Source organism: Agelaius phoeniceus, chromosome 37, assembly GCF_051311805.1.
Source record: "Agelaius phoeniceus isolate bAgePho1 chromosome 37, bAgePho1.hap1, whole genome shotgun sequence".
Lineage (NCBI taxonomy): Eukaryota > Metazoa > Chordata > Aves > Passeriformes > Icteridae > Agelaius > Agelaius phoeniceus.
Genome location: NC_135302.1, coordinates 686,952 through 700,460, shown reverse-complemented (window position 1 = coordinate 700,460; position 13,509 = coordinate 686,952). Strand labels below are relative to the sequence as shown.

Here is a 13,509-nt window from a genome sequence, read left to right as displayed (position 1 = left end):
GGTCACCAAGAATGACCATAAATGACCACAGATGACCACAGGTGACCACAGATGACTGCAGATGACCACAAATGACCATGGGTGGTCACTGGTGGCCATGGTCACCAAGGATGGACATTGGATGACCATGAGTGGTCATTGGTCACCAAGAATGACCACAGATGACCACAAATGACCACAGGTGGTCACTGGTGGCCGTGGTCACCAAGGGTGGACATTGGATGACCATAAATGGTCATTGGTCACCAAAAGATGGACATTGGATGACCATGGGTGGTCATTGGTAGCCATGGTCACCAAAAATGGACACTGGATGACCATGAGTGGTCATTGGTCACCAAGGATGACCACAGATGACCACAGGTGACCACAGGTGGTCATTGGTGGCCGTGGTCACCAAGGATGGACATTGGATGACCATGGGTGGTCATTGGTGGCCGCGGTCACCAAGGATGGACACTGAATGACCACAGATGACCATGGGTGGTCATTGGTGGCCGTGGTCACCGAGGATGGACATTGGATGACCATGAGTGGTCATTGGTCACCAAGAATGACCACAGATGACCACAGATGACCATGGGTGGTCATTGATGGCCGTGGTCACCAAGGATGGACATTGAATGACCATGAGTGGTCATTGGTCGCCAAGAATGACCCCAGATGACCATGGGTGGTCATTGATGGCTGTGGTCACCAAAGATGGACATTGGATGACCATAGGTGGTCACTGGTCACCAAAAGATGAACATTGGATGACCATGAGTGGTCATTGGTGGCCATGGTCACCAAGGATAGACATTGGATGACCATGAGTGGTCATTGGTCACCAAGAATGACCACAGATGACCACAGATGACCATAGGTGGTCACTGGTGGCCGTGGTCACCAGAAGATGGACATTGGATGACCATAAATGGTCATTGGTCACCAAGAATGACCACAGATGACCATGAGTGGTCACTGGGGGCCGTGGTCACCAAGGATGGACATTGGATGACCATAAATGGTCATAAGTCACCAAGGATGGACATTGGTGACCATGGGTGGTCACTGGTGGCCGTGGTCACCAAGAATGACCATAAATGACCATGAGTGACCACAGATGACCACAAATGACCACAGGTGGTCATTGGTAGCCGTGGTCACCAAGGATGGACATTGGATGACCATAAATGGTCATTGGTCACCAAAAATGACCACAGATGACCATGAGTGGTCATTGGTGGCTGTGGTCACCAAAAGATGGACAGTGGATGACCATAAATGGTCATTGGTCACCAAAAGATGGACATTGGATGACCATAAATGGTCATTGGTGGTCATTGGTCACCTAGGATGGACATTGGATGATCATGAGTGGTCATTGGTGGCCGTGGTCACCAAGGATGGACACAGATGACCAGAGATGACCACTGGCCAGCAGGAATGACCAAAGCTCAGCTGATGTAGACGCGGTGGAAGTCGTGGTCACCAAAGATGGACATTGGATGACCATGAGTGGTCATTGGTCACCAAGAATGACCACAGATGGCCATGGGTGGTCACTGGTGGCCGTGGTCACTGAGGATGGACATTGGATGACCATAAATGGTCATTGGTCACCAAAAATGACCACAGATGACCATGAGTGGTCACTGGTGGTCATTGGTCACCAAGGATGGACACAGAGTGACCATGGGTGGTCATTGGTGGCCGTGGTCACCAAGGATGGACATAAATGACCACAGATGACCATGAGTGGTCACTGGTGGTCATTGGTCACCAGGGATGGACACAGAGTGACCACAAGTGGTCATTGCTGGCTGTGGTCACCAAGGATGGACATTGGATGACCATGAGTGGTCATTGGTGGTCATTGGTCACCAAGGATGGACATTGGATGACCATGAGCGGTCATTGGTGGCCGTGGTCACCAAAGATAGACATTGAATGACCATAAATGGTCACAGGTCACCAAATTATGGACACTGGATGACCATGGGTGGTCACTGGTGGCCGTGGTCACTGAGGATGGACATTGGATGACCATAAATGGTCATTGGTCACCAAATTATGGACATTGGATGACCATGAGTGGTCATTGGTCACCAAGAATGACCACAGATGACCACAGCTGACCACAGATGGCCACCAGGAATGACCACAGCTCAGCTGATGTAGACGCGGTGGAAGTCGTGGTCACCATAGATGGACATTGGATGACCATGAGTGGTCACTGGTCACCAAGAATGACCACAGGTGACCAGAGCTCAGCTGATGTAGACACGGTGGAAGTCGTGGTCACCATTGGATGACCATAAATGGTCATTGGTCACCAAGAATGACCACAGGTGGCCACCAGGAATGACCAGAGCTCAGCTGATGTAGACGCGGTGGAAGTCGTGGTCACCATAGATGGACATTGGATGACCATGAGTGGTCACTGGTCACCAAGAATGACCCCAGCTGACCACCAGGAATGACCAGAGCTCAGCTGATGTAGACGCGGTGGAAGTCGTGGGCGCCGAAGGCCGCGTTGCACTTGGGGGCACTTCCTCTGGCGCGTGTCGTAGCGGCTCTTGACGCACTCGAAGCAGAAGACGTGGAAGCACTTGGTCAGCACCGCGTCCTTCTTGCGCGCGTTGCAGCACGGGCACGTCAGCCGGGCCTGGCCGGAGGGGGACGAGCGGTCAGCGAGGGTGGCCGGAGGTGGTTGAGGGGTGGTTGAGGTTGTTAGGGGTCGTTAGGAGACAAACGAGGTCGTTAGAGGTCAACCAAGGTCAAGAAAGGTCATTAATGGTCAGCCAAAGTCAATCAAGGTCATGAATGGTCAATGAAGGTCATTAAAGGTCATTAATGGTTAACCAAAGTTGTCAATGGTCAACCAAGGTCATTAATGGTCAAGCAAGGTCAACCAAGGTCATTAATGGTCAAGCAAGGTCAATAAAGGTCATCAATGGTCAATAAAGATCATCAATGGTCAATAAAGGTTATTAATGGTCAGCTGAGGTCATCAATGGTCAATCAAGGTCATCAATGGTCAGCCAAGGTCAACCAAGACCATTAATGGTCAACTAAGGTAATTAATGGTCAACTGAGGTCATCAATGGTCAACCAAGGTCAACCAAGGTCATCAATGGTCAGCCAAGGTCAATTGAGGTCATTAATGGTCAACCAAGGTCATTAGTGGTCAGCCAAGGTCATTAGTGGTCATTAATGGTCAACCAAGGTCACCAATGGTCAGTCAAGGTCAAGAAAGGTCATTAATGGTCAAAAAAGGTCGTCAATGGTCAGTACAGATCAATAAAAAGTCATTAATGGTCAATGAAGGTCATCAATGGTCAGCCAAGGTCAACAATGGTCATCAATGGTCAATCAAGGTCATTAATGGTCAGCCAAGGTCAAAAAAGGTCATCAATGGTCAATCAAGGTTGTCAATGGTCAGCCAAGGTCAACCAAGGTCATCAATGGTCAATCAAGGTCATTAATGGTCATTAGTGGTCAATAAAGGTCATCAATGGTCAGCCAAGGTCATCAATGGTCAACCAAGGTCAATGAAGGTCATCAATGGTCAGCCAAGGTCAAGAAAGGTCATTAATGGTCAGCTGAGGTCATCAATGGTCAGCCAAGGTCACCAATGGTCAACCAAGGTCATCAGTGGTCAACCAAGGTCAACCAAGGTCATCAGTGGTCAATAAAGGTTATTAATGGTCAGCCAAGGTCATTAATGGTCATTAGTGGTCAATCAAGGTCATCAATGGTCAACCCAGGCCAGTAAAGGTCATTAATGGTCAAGCAAAGTCATCAATGGTCAGCCAAGGTCAATAGAAGGTCATTAATGGTCAGCCAAGGTCAACAAAGGTCATCAATGGTCAGCCAAGGTCAATTAAGGTCATGAATGGTCAATCAAAGTTGTGAATGGTCAACCAAGGTCAATCAAGGTCATCAATGGTCAGCCAAGGTCATCAATGGTCAGCCAAGGTCATTAATGGTCATTAGTGGTCAATCAAGGTCATTAATGGTCAACCAAGGTCAATAAAAGGTCATCAATGGTCAGCCACGGTCATCAATGGTCAGCCAAGGTCAGTAAAGGTCATCAATGGTCAATTAAGGTCAATAAAGGTCATTAGTGGTCAGCCAAGGTCATTAGTGGTCATTAACGGTCAACCAAGGTCACCAATGGTCATTCAAGGTCAAGAAAGGTCATCAATGGTCAATGAAGGTCATTAGTGGTCAACCAAGGTCAACCAAGGTCATCGATGGTCAACCAAGGTCACCAATGGTCAGCGATGGTCAGCCAAGGTCAACAAAGGTCGTCAATGGTCAATCAAGGTCATCAATGGTCAACCAAGGTCAATCAAGGTCATCAATGGTCAGCCGAAGTCAATCAAGGTCATTAATGGTCGATGAAGATCATCAATAGTCAACCAAGGTCAATAAAGGTCATTAATGGTCAGCCAAGGTCATCAATGGTCAGCCAAAGTCAATCAAGGTCATCAATGGTCAGCCAAGATCATCAATGGTCAGCCAAGATCATCAATGGTCAGCCAAGGTCAACCCAGGTCAGTAAAGGTCATCAATGGTGAATCAAGGTCATTAATGGTCAACCGAGGTCATTAAAGGTCATTAATGGTCACCTGAGGTCATCAATGGTCAACCAAGGTCATAAAAGGTCATCAATGGTCAGCCGAGGTCATCAATGGTCAACCAAGGTCAATAAAGGTCGTTATTGGTCAGCTGAGGTCATCAATGGTCAACCAAGGTCATTAGTGGTCAGCCAAGGTCAACCAAGGTCATAAATGGTCAATCAAGGTCATCAATGGTCAGCCAGGGTCAATTGAGGTCATTGATGGTCAGCTGAGGTCATCAATGGTCAACCGAGGTCATCAATGGTCAATGAAGGTCAATCAAGGTCATTAATGGCCAAGCAAGGTCATCAATGGTCAGCCAAGGTCAATCGAGGTCATTAATGGTCAGCCAAGGTCGTCAATGGTCAACCACGGTCAATGAAGGTCATCGATGGTCAACCAAGACCATCCATGGTCAACTGAAACGACCCAAAGTCAACCAAAGTTCTCTAAAGTCACCCAAGGTCCCAGAAGCTCCACCCAAGGTTCTCCAAGGTTCTTTAAGGTCCCTCAAGGTCCCAAAAAGTCCCAAAAGCTCCACCCAAGGTTCTCCAAGGTTCCTTGAGGTCCCAAGAGGCCCCAGAAGGTCCCAAGAGGTCCCAGAAGCTCCACCCAAGGTCCCTCAAGGTTCCTTGAGGTCCCAAAAGGTTCTGGGAGGTCCCAGGAGGCCCCAAAAGGTCCGGGAAGCTCCACCCAAGGTCCCAAGAGGTTCCTTGAGGTCCCAAGAGGTTCTGGGAAGGCCCAGGAGGCCCCAAAAGGTCCCAGGAGGCCCCAAAAGGTCCTGGAAGCTCCACCCAAGGTCCCTCAAGGTCCCAGGAGGCCCCAGAAGGTCCCAGAAGCTCCACCCAAGGTTCCTTGAGGTTCCAGGAGATCCCGAAAGGTCCCAAAAGCTCCACCCAAAGTTCCTTAAGGTCCTGGAAGCTCCACCCAAGGTCCCTCAAGGTCCCAAAAGGTTCTGGGACATCCCAGGAGGCCCCAAAAGGTCCCAGAAGCTCCACCCAAGGTTCCTCAAGGTTCTTTAAGGTCCCTCAAGGTCCCAAAAAGTCCCAAAAGCTCCACCCAAGGTTCTCCAAGGTTCCTTGAGGTCCTAGGAAGCCCCAAAAGGTCCCGGAAGCTCCACCCAAGGTTCCTCAAGGTTCTTTAAGGTTCCAGGAGATCCCAAAAGGTCCCAAAAGCTCCACCCAAGGTCCCAAGAGGTTCCTTGAGATCCCAAACGGTTCTGAGACATCCCAGGAGGCCCCGAAAGGTCCCAGAAGCTCCACCCAAGGTTCCTCAAGGTTCCTCAAGGTCCCAAGAGGTTCTGGGAGGTCCCAGAAGCTCCACCCAAGGTCCCAAGAGGTTCCTTGAGGTCCCAGGAGGCCCCAAAAGGTCCCAGAAAGTTCTGGAAGGTCCCAAAAGGTTCCTTGAGGTCCCAAAAGGTTCTGGGAGGTCCCAGGAGGCCCCAGAAGGTCCCAGAAGCTCCACCCAAGGTCCCTCAAGGTCCCAGGAGGCCCCAGAAGGTCCCAGAAGCTCCACCCAAGGTTCCTTGAGGTCCCAAGAGGTTCCTCGAGCTCCCAGGAGGCCCCAAAAGGTCCCAGAAAGTTCTGGAAGGTCTCGGAAGGTTCCTTGAGGTCCCAAGAGATTCTGGGAGGTCCCAGGAGGCCCCAAAAGGTCCCGGAAGCTCCACCCAAGGTCCCTTAAGGTTCCTTGAGGTCCCAAAAGGTTCTGGGAGGTTCCAGGAGGCCCCAAAAGCTGCCAAAAACTCCACCCAAGATCCCAGGAGGCTCCAAAACGTCCCAGAAGCTCCACCCAAGGTTCCTCAAGCTCCCAGGAGGCCCCAGAAGGTCCCAGAAGCTCCACCCAAGGTTCCTTGAGGTACCAAGAGGTTCTGGGAGGTCCCAGGAGGCCCCAAAAGGTCCTGGAAGCTCCACCCAAGGTCCCTCAAGGTTCTTTAAGGTTCCAAGAGATCCCAAAAGATCCCAAAAACTCCACCCAAGGTCCCTCAAGGTTCCTTGACGTCCCAGGAGGCCCCAAAAGGTCCCAGGAGGTCCCAGAAGCTCCACCCAAGGTCCCTCAAGGTCCCTCGAGGTCCCAAAAGGTTCCTTGAGATCCCAAGAGGCCCCAAAAGGTCCCAGAAGCTCCACCCAAGGTCCCTCAAGGTCCCAGGAGGCCCCAAAAGGTCCTGGAAGCTCCACCCAAGGTCCCTCAAGGTTCCAGGAGGCCCCAAAAGGTCCCAGAAAGTTCTGGAAGGCCCCAAAAGGTCCCAGAAGGTTCCGGAAGGTCCCGGAAGGTCCCGTCAGGCTCACCCGGTACTCCTTGATCTCCTCCTGCAGGATCTGGTCGGCGTCGGCGTAGACCTCGACCTTGCGCTGCTTCTCCAGCTTCCGGCGCAGCCGCGACAGCTCCTCCTGAGGGCGGAAATGGCCAAAATTCCCCAAAAACAGCCCCAAAAAATGTCCCAAAAATATTCCCCAAAATTTCCCAAAAACCTCACAAATTATTCCCAAAAATTTCCCGAAAATATTCCCCGAAATTTCCCAAAAACCTCACAAATTATTCCCAAAAATTTCCCGAAAATATTCCCCGAAATTTCCCAAAAACCTCACAAATTATTCCCAAAAATATTCCCAAAAATATTCCCCGAAATTTCCCAAAAACCTCACAAATTATTCCCAAAAATATTTCCCAAAATTTCCCAAAAACCTCACAAATTATTCCCAAAAATTTCCCAAAAATATTCCCCAAAATGGTCCCAAATTATCCCCAAAACCCCCAAAATTCCCTAAAAAATTTCCAAAGTTCCTCAAAGAGAAATCCCCCAAAATGCCAAAAAATGCCCCCAAAAAGTTCCCAAAAATATTCCCCAAAATGGTCCCAAATTATCCCCAAAACCCCCAAAATTCCCTAAAAAATTTCCAAAGTTCCTCAAAGAAAAATCCCCCAAAAACTCCCAAAAAATGCCCAAAAAATTTAAAAAATGTCCCAGAAATTCCCCCCAAAAAATCTTCCAAAATCCATTAAAAAAGTAATGAAAGTCCCTAAAAAATCTACCTGAAATTAAAAATAAAAAATTCCCCAAAATTCCCACAAAATTCACACAAAATTCCCCTAAAATTCACACAAAAATCCACCAAAAATTCTCCAAAATTCACAAAAAATCTGCAAAAATTGAAAAAAAATTCCCCAAAAAAGATCCCAAATTATTCCCAAAAATATTCCCCAAAATGGTCCCAAATTATCCGCAAAACCGCCAAAATTCCCTAAAAAAACTTATAGAAATTACTCATAGAAAAATCCCCCAAAATTCCCAAAAAATGCCCCCAAAAAATTCCCAAAAATATTCCCCAAAATGGTCCCAAATTATCCCCAAAACCCCTAAAATTCCCTAAAAAATTTCCAGAAATTCCTCAAAGAAAAATCCCCCAAAAACTCCCAAAAAATGCCCAAAAAATTTTAAAAAAATGTCCCAGAAATTCCCCAAAAAAGATCCCAAATAATTCCCAAAACCCCAAAATTCCCTAAAAAACTTCCAGAAATTCCTCAAAGAAAAATCCCCCAAAATGCCCAAAAAATGCCCAAAAAATCCCCCAAAATTAAAAAAAAAAGATGTCCCAGAAATTCCACCCCCCCAAAAAAAATCCCCCAAAATCAATTAAAAAATTCATGAAAATTCTTAAAAAATCCACCTGAAATTCCAAAAAAAATTCCGCAAAAATTCTCAAAAATCCCCAAAAATACCCCAAAAAAAAACCCAATTTTTTTTTAAAAATCCCCCCAAAAAACCCCTAAAATTTGGAGAATTTTTGGCTCTCACCTGGGCCCTCTTGAGGCTCAGCGACTCCTTGTCCTTGGCCGCTCGGTTCTCGGCCGCGCACACCTGGAGCTCCCGGAGCCGCGCCTGGACGTGCTCGCCCTGGGCACGCAGGTCCTCGGCCAGCTGGGCTGCCTCCACTGCCTGGGGACGGGGACACGGCTGGGACACACCTGGGGACACACCTGGGGACACCTGGGATCCCTTGGGATACACCTGGACACACCTGGGCATGGCTCAGATCCATTGGGATATACCTGGGATACACCTGAGATGCACCTGGATACACCTGGGATACACCTGGGTATGGCTAAGAACAACTGGAGTGCACCTGGGTACACCTGGGATCCATTGGGATACACCTGAGATACACCTGGGGTACAGCTGGGCACACCTGGGACACACCTGGGGACAGCTGGGGACACCTGGGCACAGCTCAGATCCATTGGGATATACCTGGGGTGCACCTGGGGTACACCTGGCTATGGCTAAGAACAACTAGAGCACACCTGGATACACCTGGGATCCATTGGGATACACCTGAGATACACCTGAGATACACCTGGGCACACCTGGGCACAGCTCAGATCCATTGGGATACACCTGGGGTACACCTGAGATACACCTGGGACCCATTTGGATACACCTGGGATATACCTGAGATACACCTGGGTATGGCTAAGAACAACTGGAGTGCACCTGGGTGCACCTGGGATCCATTGGGATACACCTGAGATACACCTGAGTTATCTGGGACACACCTGGGATACAGCTGGGGACACCTGGGCACACCTGGGATACACCTGGGTATGGCTAAGAACAACTGGAGTGCACCTGGGTACACCTGGGATCCACCTGAGTTATCTGGGATACACCTGGGCACACCTGAATACACCTGGGATACACCTGAGGAGACCTGGGATCCACCTGGGCACACCTGGGACACACCTGGGGACAGCTGGGCACACCTGGGCACAGCTCAGATCCATTGGGATACACCTGGGGTACACCTGAGATACACCTGGGTATGGCTAAGAACAACTGGAGCACACCTGGGATACACCTGGGATCCATTGGGATACACCTGAGATACAGCTGGGGACACCTGGGGAAACCTGGGATACACCTGGGGAAACCTGGGATACACCTGGCTATGGCTAAGAACAAGTGGAGCACACCTGGATACACCTGGGGACACCTGGGGTACACCTGAGTTATCTGAGATACACCTGGGATACATTGGGATACACCTGAAATACACCTGAGTTACCTGGGATACACCTGAGATACACCTGGGGACACCTGAGTTACCTGGGATACACCTGGGTACAGCTCAGATGCATTGGGATATACCTGGGGTGCACCTGGGATACACCTGGGTATAGCTAAGAATAACTGGAGCACACCTGGATACACCTGGGATCCATTGGGATACACCTGAGATACACCTGAGTTACATGGGATACACCTGGGACACACCTGGGCACACCTGGAGCTCCCGGAGCCGCGCCTGGACGTGCTCGCCCTGGGCACGCAGGTCCTCGGCCAGCTGGGCTGCCTCCACTGCCTGGGGACGGGGACACGGCTGGGACACACCTGGGGACACCTGGGGACAGCTGGGGACAGCTGGGGACAGCTCAGATCCATTGGGATACACCTGAGATACACCTGAAATACACCTGAGTTACCTGGGATACACCTGGGATATACCTGGGCACACCTGGGATACACCTGGCTATGGCTAAGAACAACTGGAGCACACCTGGATACACCTGAGTTACACCTGGGATAGACCTGAATTATCTGAGATACACCTGGGCACACCTGGGATACACCTGGGCACACCTGGGGACAGCTGGGGACACCTGGGCACAGCTGGGATACACCTGAGATACACCTGAGTTATCTGAGATACACCTGGGCACACCTGGGTATGGCTATGAACAACTGGAGCACACCTGGATACACCTGAGATACACCTGGGTACACCTGGGATACACCTGGGTTATCTGGGATACACCTGGGACACACCTGGGATACACCTGGGTATGGCTATGAACAACTGGAGCACACCTGAGGCACACCTGGGATGCATTGGGATACACCTGAGATACACCTGGGCACACCTGGGACACACCTGGGCACACCTGAAATCCACCTGGGACCCACCCAGACCCACCTGGGGGCACCTGAGCACACCTGGGACCCACCTGGGGGTACCTGGGACCCACCCAGACCCACCTGGGACACACCTGGGGGTACCTGTGCCACACCTGGACACACCTGGGACACACCCAGACCCACCTGGGACCCACCCAGACCCACCTGTCCCCACCTGTGACCCACCCAAACCCACCTGGGACACACCTGGGACCCACCCAGACCCACCTGGGGGCACCTGGGACACACCTGGGACCCACCCAAACCCACCTGGGACCCACCTGGGACACACCTGGGACCCACCTGTCCCCACCTGTCCCCACCTGTCCCCAGGTGTGTCCCCCCCCTGCCCTCACCTTCCTCTTGTGCAGCTCCAGGGCCTGCGAGCGCAGGCTCAGCTCCTTCTCCACGGCCCCCAGGGCGCTCTGCAGGCCCCGCTCCTTCTCCTCCAGCTTCTGCACCACCTGCAGCTGCGCCTCAACCTGAAAAAAACGTTAATTAGTCGGTAATTAATTAATAATTAGTGAAATCGGGGCGTTAATAGCAAAAAAAACGGAGTTTCTAGGCGAAATTAGGGAATTATTAGGCAGTTATAAGAGCTAATGAGGGCCTGATTGGTCATTTTGGGATCCTGCCCCACCTGCAGCTGCGCCTCCACCTGCAGAAACCGTTAATTAACTGGTAATTAATTAGTTAATAATGAAATTGGGGAGTTATCAGCTGAAATTAGGGCATTATTAGCCAAAATTAGGCTGTTATTAGCCAATTATTAGAGCTAATGAAGGCCTGATTGGTCTCTTTGGGCTCCTGCACCACCTGCAGCTGCGCCTCCACCTGCAGTAACCGTTAATTAATTGGTAATTAATTAATAATTAGTGAAATCGGGGCGTTAATAGCAAAAAAAAACGGCGGTTCTAGGCGAAATTAGGGGATTATTAGGCAATTATTAGAGCTAATTAAGGTCTAATTGGTGTCTTTGGGTTCCTGCACCACCTGCAGCTGCGCCTCCACCTGCAGGGACCGTTAATTAGTCAGTAATTAATTAATAATTAGTGAAATCGGGGCGTTAATAGCAAAAAAAACGGCGGTTCTAGGTGATATTAGGGGATTATTAGGCAATTATTAGAGCTAATAAGGGTCTGATTGGTCATTTTGGGCTCCTGCACCACCTGCAGCTGTGCCTACACCTGCAGGAACCATTAATTAGTCAGTAATTAATTAATAATTAGTGAAATCGGGGTGTTAATAGCTAAAATTAGGGCATTATTAGCCAAAATTAGGCTGTTATTAGCCAATTATTAGAGCTAATTAAGGCCTAATTGATCTCTTTGGGCTCCTGCACCACCTGCAGCTGCGCCTCCACCTGCAGAAACCGTTAATTAATTGGTAATTAGCTAATAATTAGTGAAATCGGGGCGTTAATAGCAAAAAAAACGGAGTTTCTAGGTGAAATTAGGGGATTATTAGGCAATTATTAGAGCTAATGAGGGCCTGATTGGTCATTTTGGGATCCTGCACAACCTGCAGCTGCGCCTCCACCTGCAGAAACCGTTAATTAATTGGTAATTAATTAATTAATAATGAAATCGGGGCGTTAATAGCTGAAATTAGGGCATTATTAGCCAAAATTAGGCTGTTATTAGACAATTATTAGAGCTAATTAGAGCCTGATTGGTCTCTTTGGGCTCCTGCCCCACCTGCAGCTGTGCCTCAACCTGCAGGGACCGTTAATTAGTCAGTAATTAATTAATAATTAGTGAAAACGGGGCATTAATAACTGAAATTAGGGCATTATTAGCCAAAATTAGGCTGTTATTAGCCAATTATTAGAGCTAATTAGGGCCTGATTGGTCACTATGGGCTCCTGCACCACCTGCAGCTGTGCCTCCACCTGCAGAAACCGTTAATTAGTCAGTAATTGATTAATAATTAGTGAAATCAGTTAATTATTAATAAATTAATAATTAGTGAAATTAGTTAATAGCCAAAATTAAGTAATTAATAACCATTTTGGGGCTCACCTTGAGGGCCAGCACCTGCTCAGCCAGCTCATTAATATCTATTAGACTGCTAATAAACCCTATTAATAGCTAATAAACAACTATTAATGGCTAATAAAATCTAATTAACTACTAATTATTACTAATAGTAATTACTAATTATTAATAATTACTGACTAATGATTTTTTTGGGGCCTCACCTGTGCCTTGAGGGCCAGCACCCCCTGGGCCACCTCATTAATATCTATTAGACTGCTAATAAACCCTATTAATAACTAATAAATCATGATTAATGCCTAATAACTTCTAATTAATATTAATTAGTGACTAATTAATGACCTTTTCGGGGCCTCACCTGGGCCTTGAGGGCCAGCACCTGCTCGGCCCCCATTAATGGCTATCAGACCGCTAATAAACCCTATTAGACCTCTAATAAACCTGATTAATAACTAATAAATAACCATTAATGGCTACTAAAATCTAATTAATACTAATTGATGACTAATTAACGACCTTTTCGGTGCTCACCTGTGCCTTGAGGGCCAGCACCTGCTCAGCCCCCATTAATGGCTATTAGACCTCTAATAAACCCTATTAGACCTCTAATAAACCTGATTAATAACTAATAAATAGCTATTAACAGCTACTAAAATCTAATTAATACTAATTAATGACTAATTAACGACGTTTTCGGGGCCTCACCTGTGCTTTGAGGGCCAGCACCTGCTCAGCCCCCATTAATGGCTATTAGACCTCTAATAAACCCAACTAATAACTAATAACTAGCCATTAACGGCTACTAAAATCTAATTAATACTAATTAATGACTAATTAACGACCTTTTGGGGGCCTCACCTGGGCCTTGAGGGCCAGCACCTGCTCGGCCCCCATTAATGGCTATCAGACCTCTAATAAACCCTATTAGACCTCTAATAAACCTGATTAATAA

General features: G+C 48.4%; 1 protein-coding gene and 1 long non-coding RNA gene across 2 annotated transcripts in view; both read right to left on the bottom strand.

The window, feature by feature from the left end:
* Nucleotides 1-1,663: 1,663 nt before the first annotated feature.
* LOC129134514 (E3 ubiquitin-protein ligase BRE1B) overlaps nt 1,664-13,509 on the bottom strand; it is a 37,138-nt gene continuing 25,292 nt past the window's right edge. Inside the window, 5 exon segments of the mRNA XM_077171010.1 lie at nt 1,664-2,529; nt 2,531-2,650; nt 6,896-6,997; nt 8,404-8,544; nt 10,917-11,042. Of these exon segments, the coding sequence (XP_077027125.1) occupies nt 2,473-2,529; nt 2,531-2,650; nt 6,896-6,997; nt 8,404-8,544; nt 10,917-11,042 (546 nt within the window). The 3' untranslated portion in view covers nt 1,664-2,472.
* Nucleotides 9,929-10,399, bottom strand: LOC143691942 (uncharacterized). The gene is made up of 3 exons (XR_013179739.1): nt 10,287-10,399; nt 10,121-10,245; nt 9,929-10,057 (listed from the first exon to the last, which is right to left on the bottom strand). It is a non-coding gene; the product is annotated as an uncharacterized LOC143691942 (long non-coding RNA).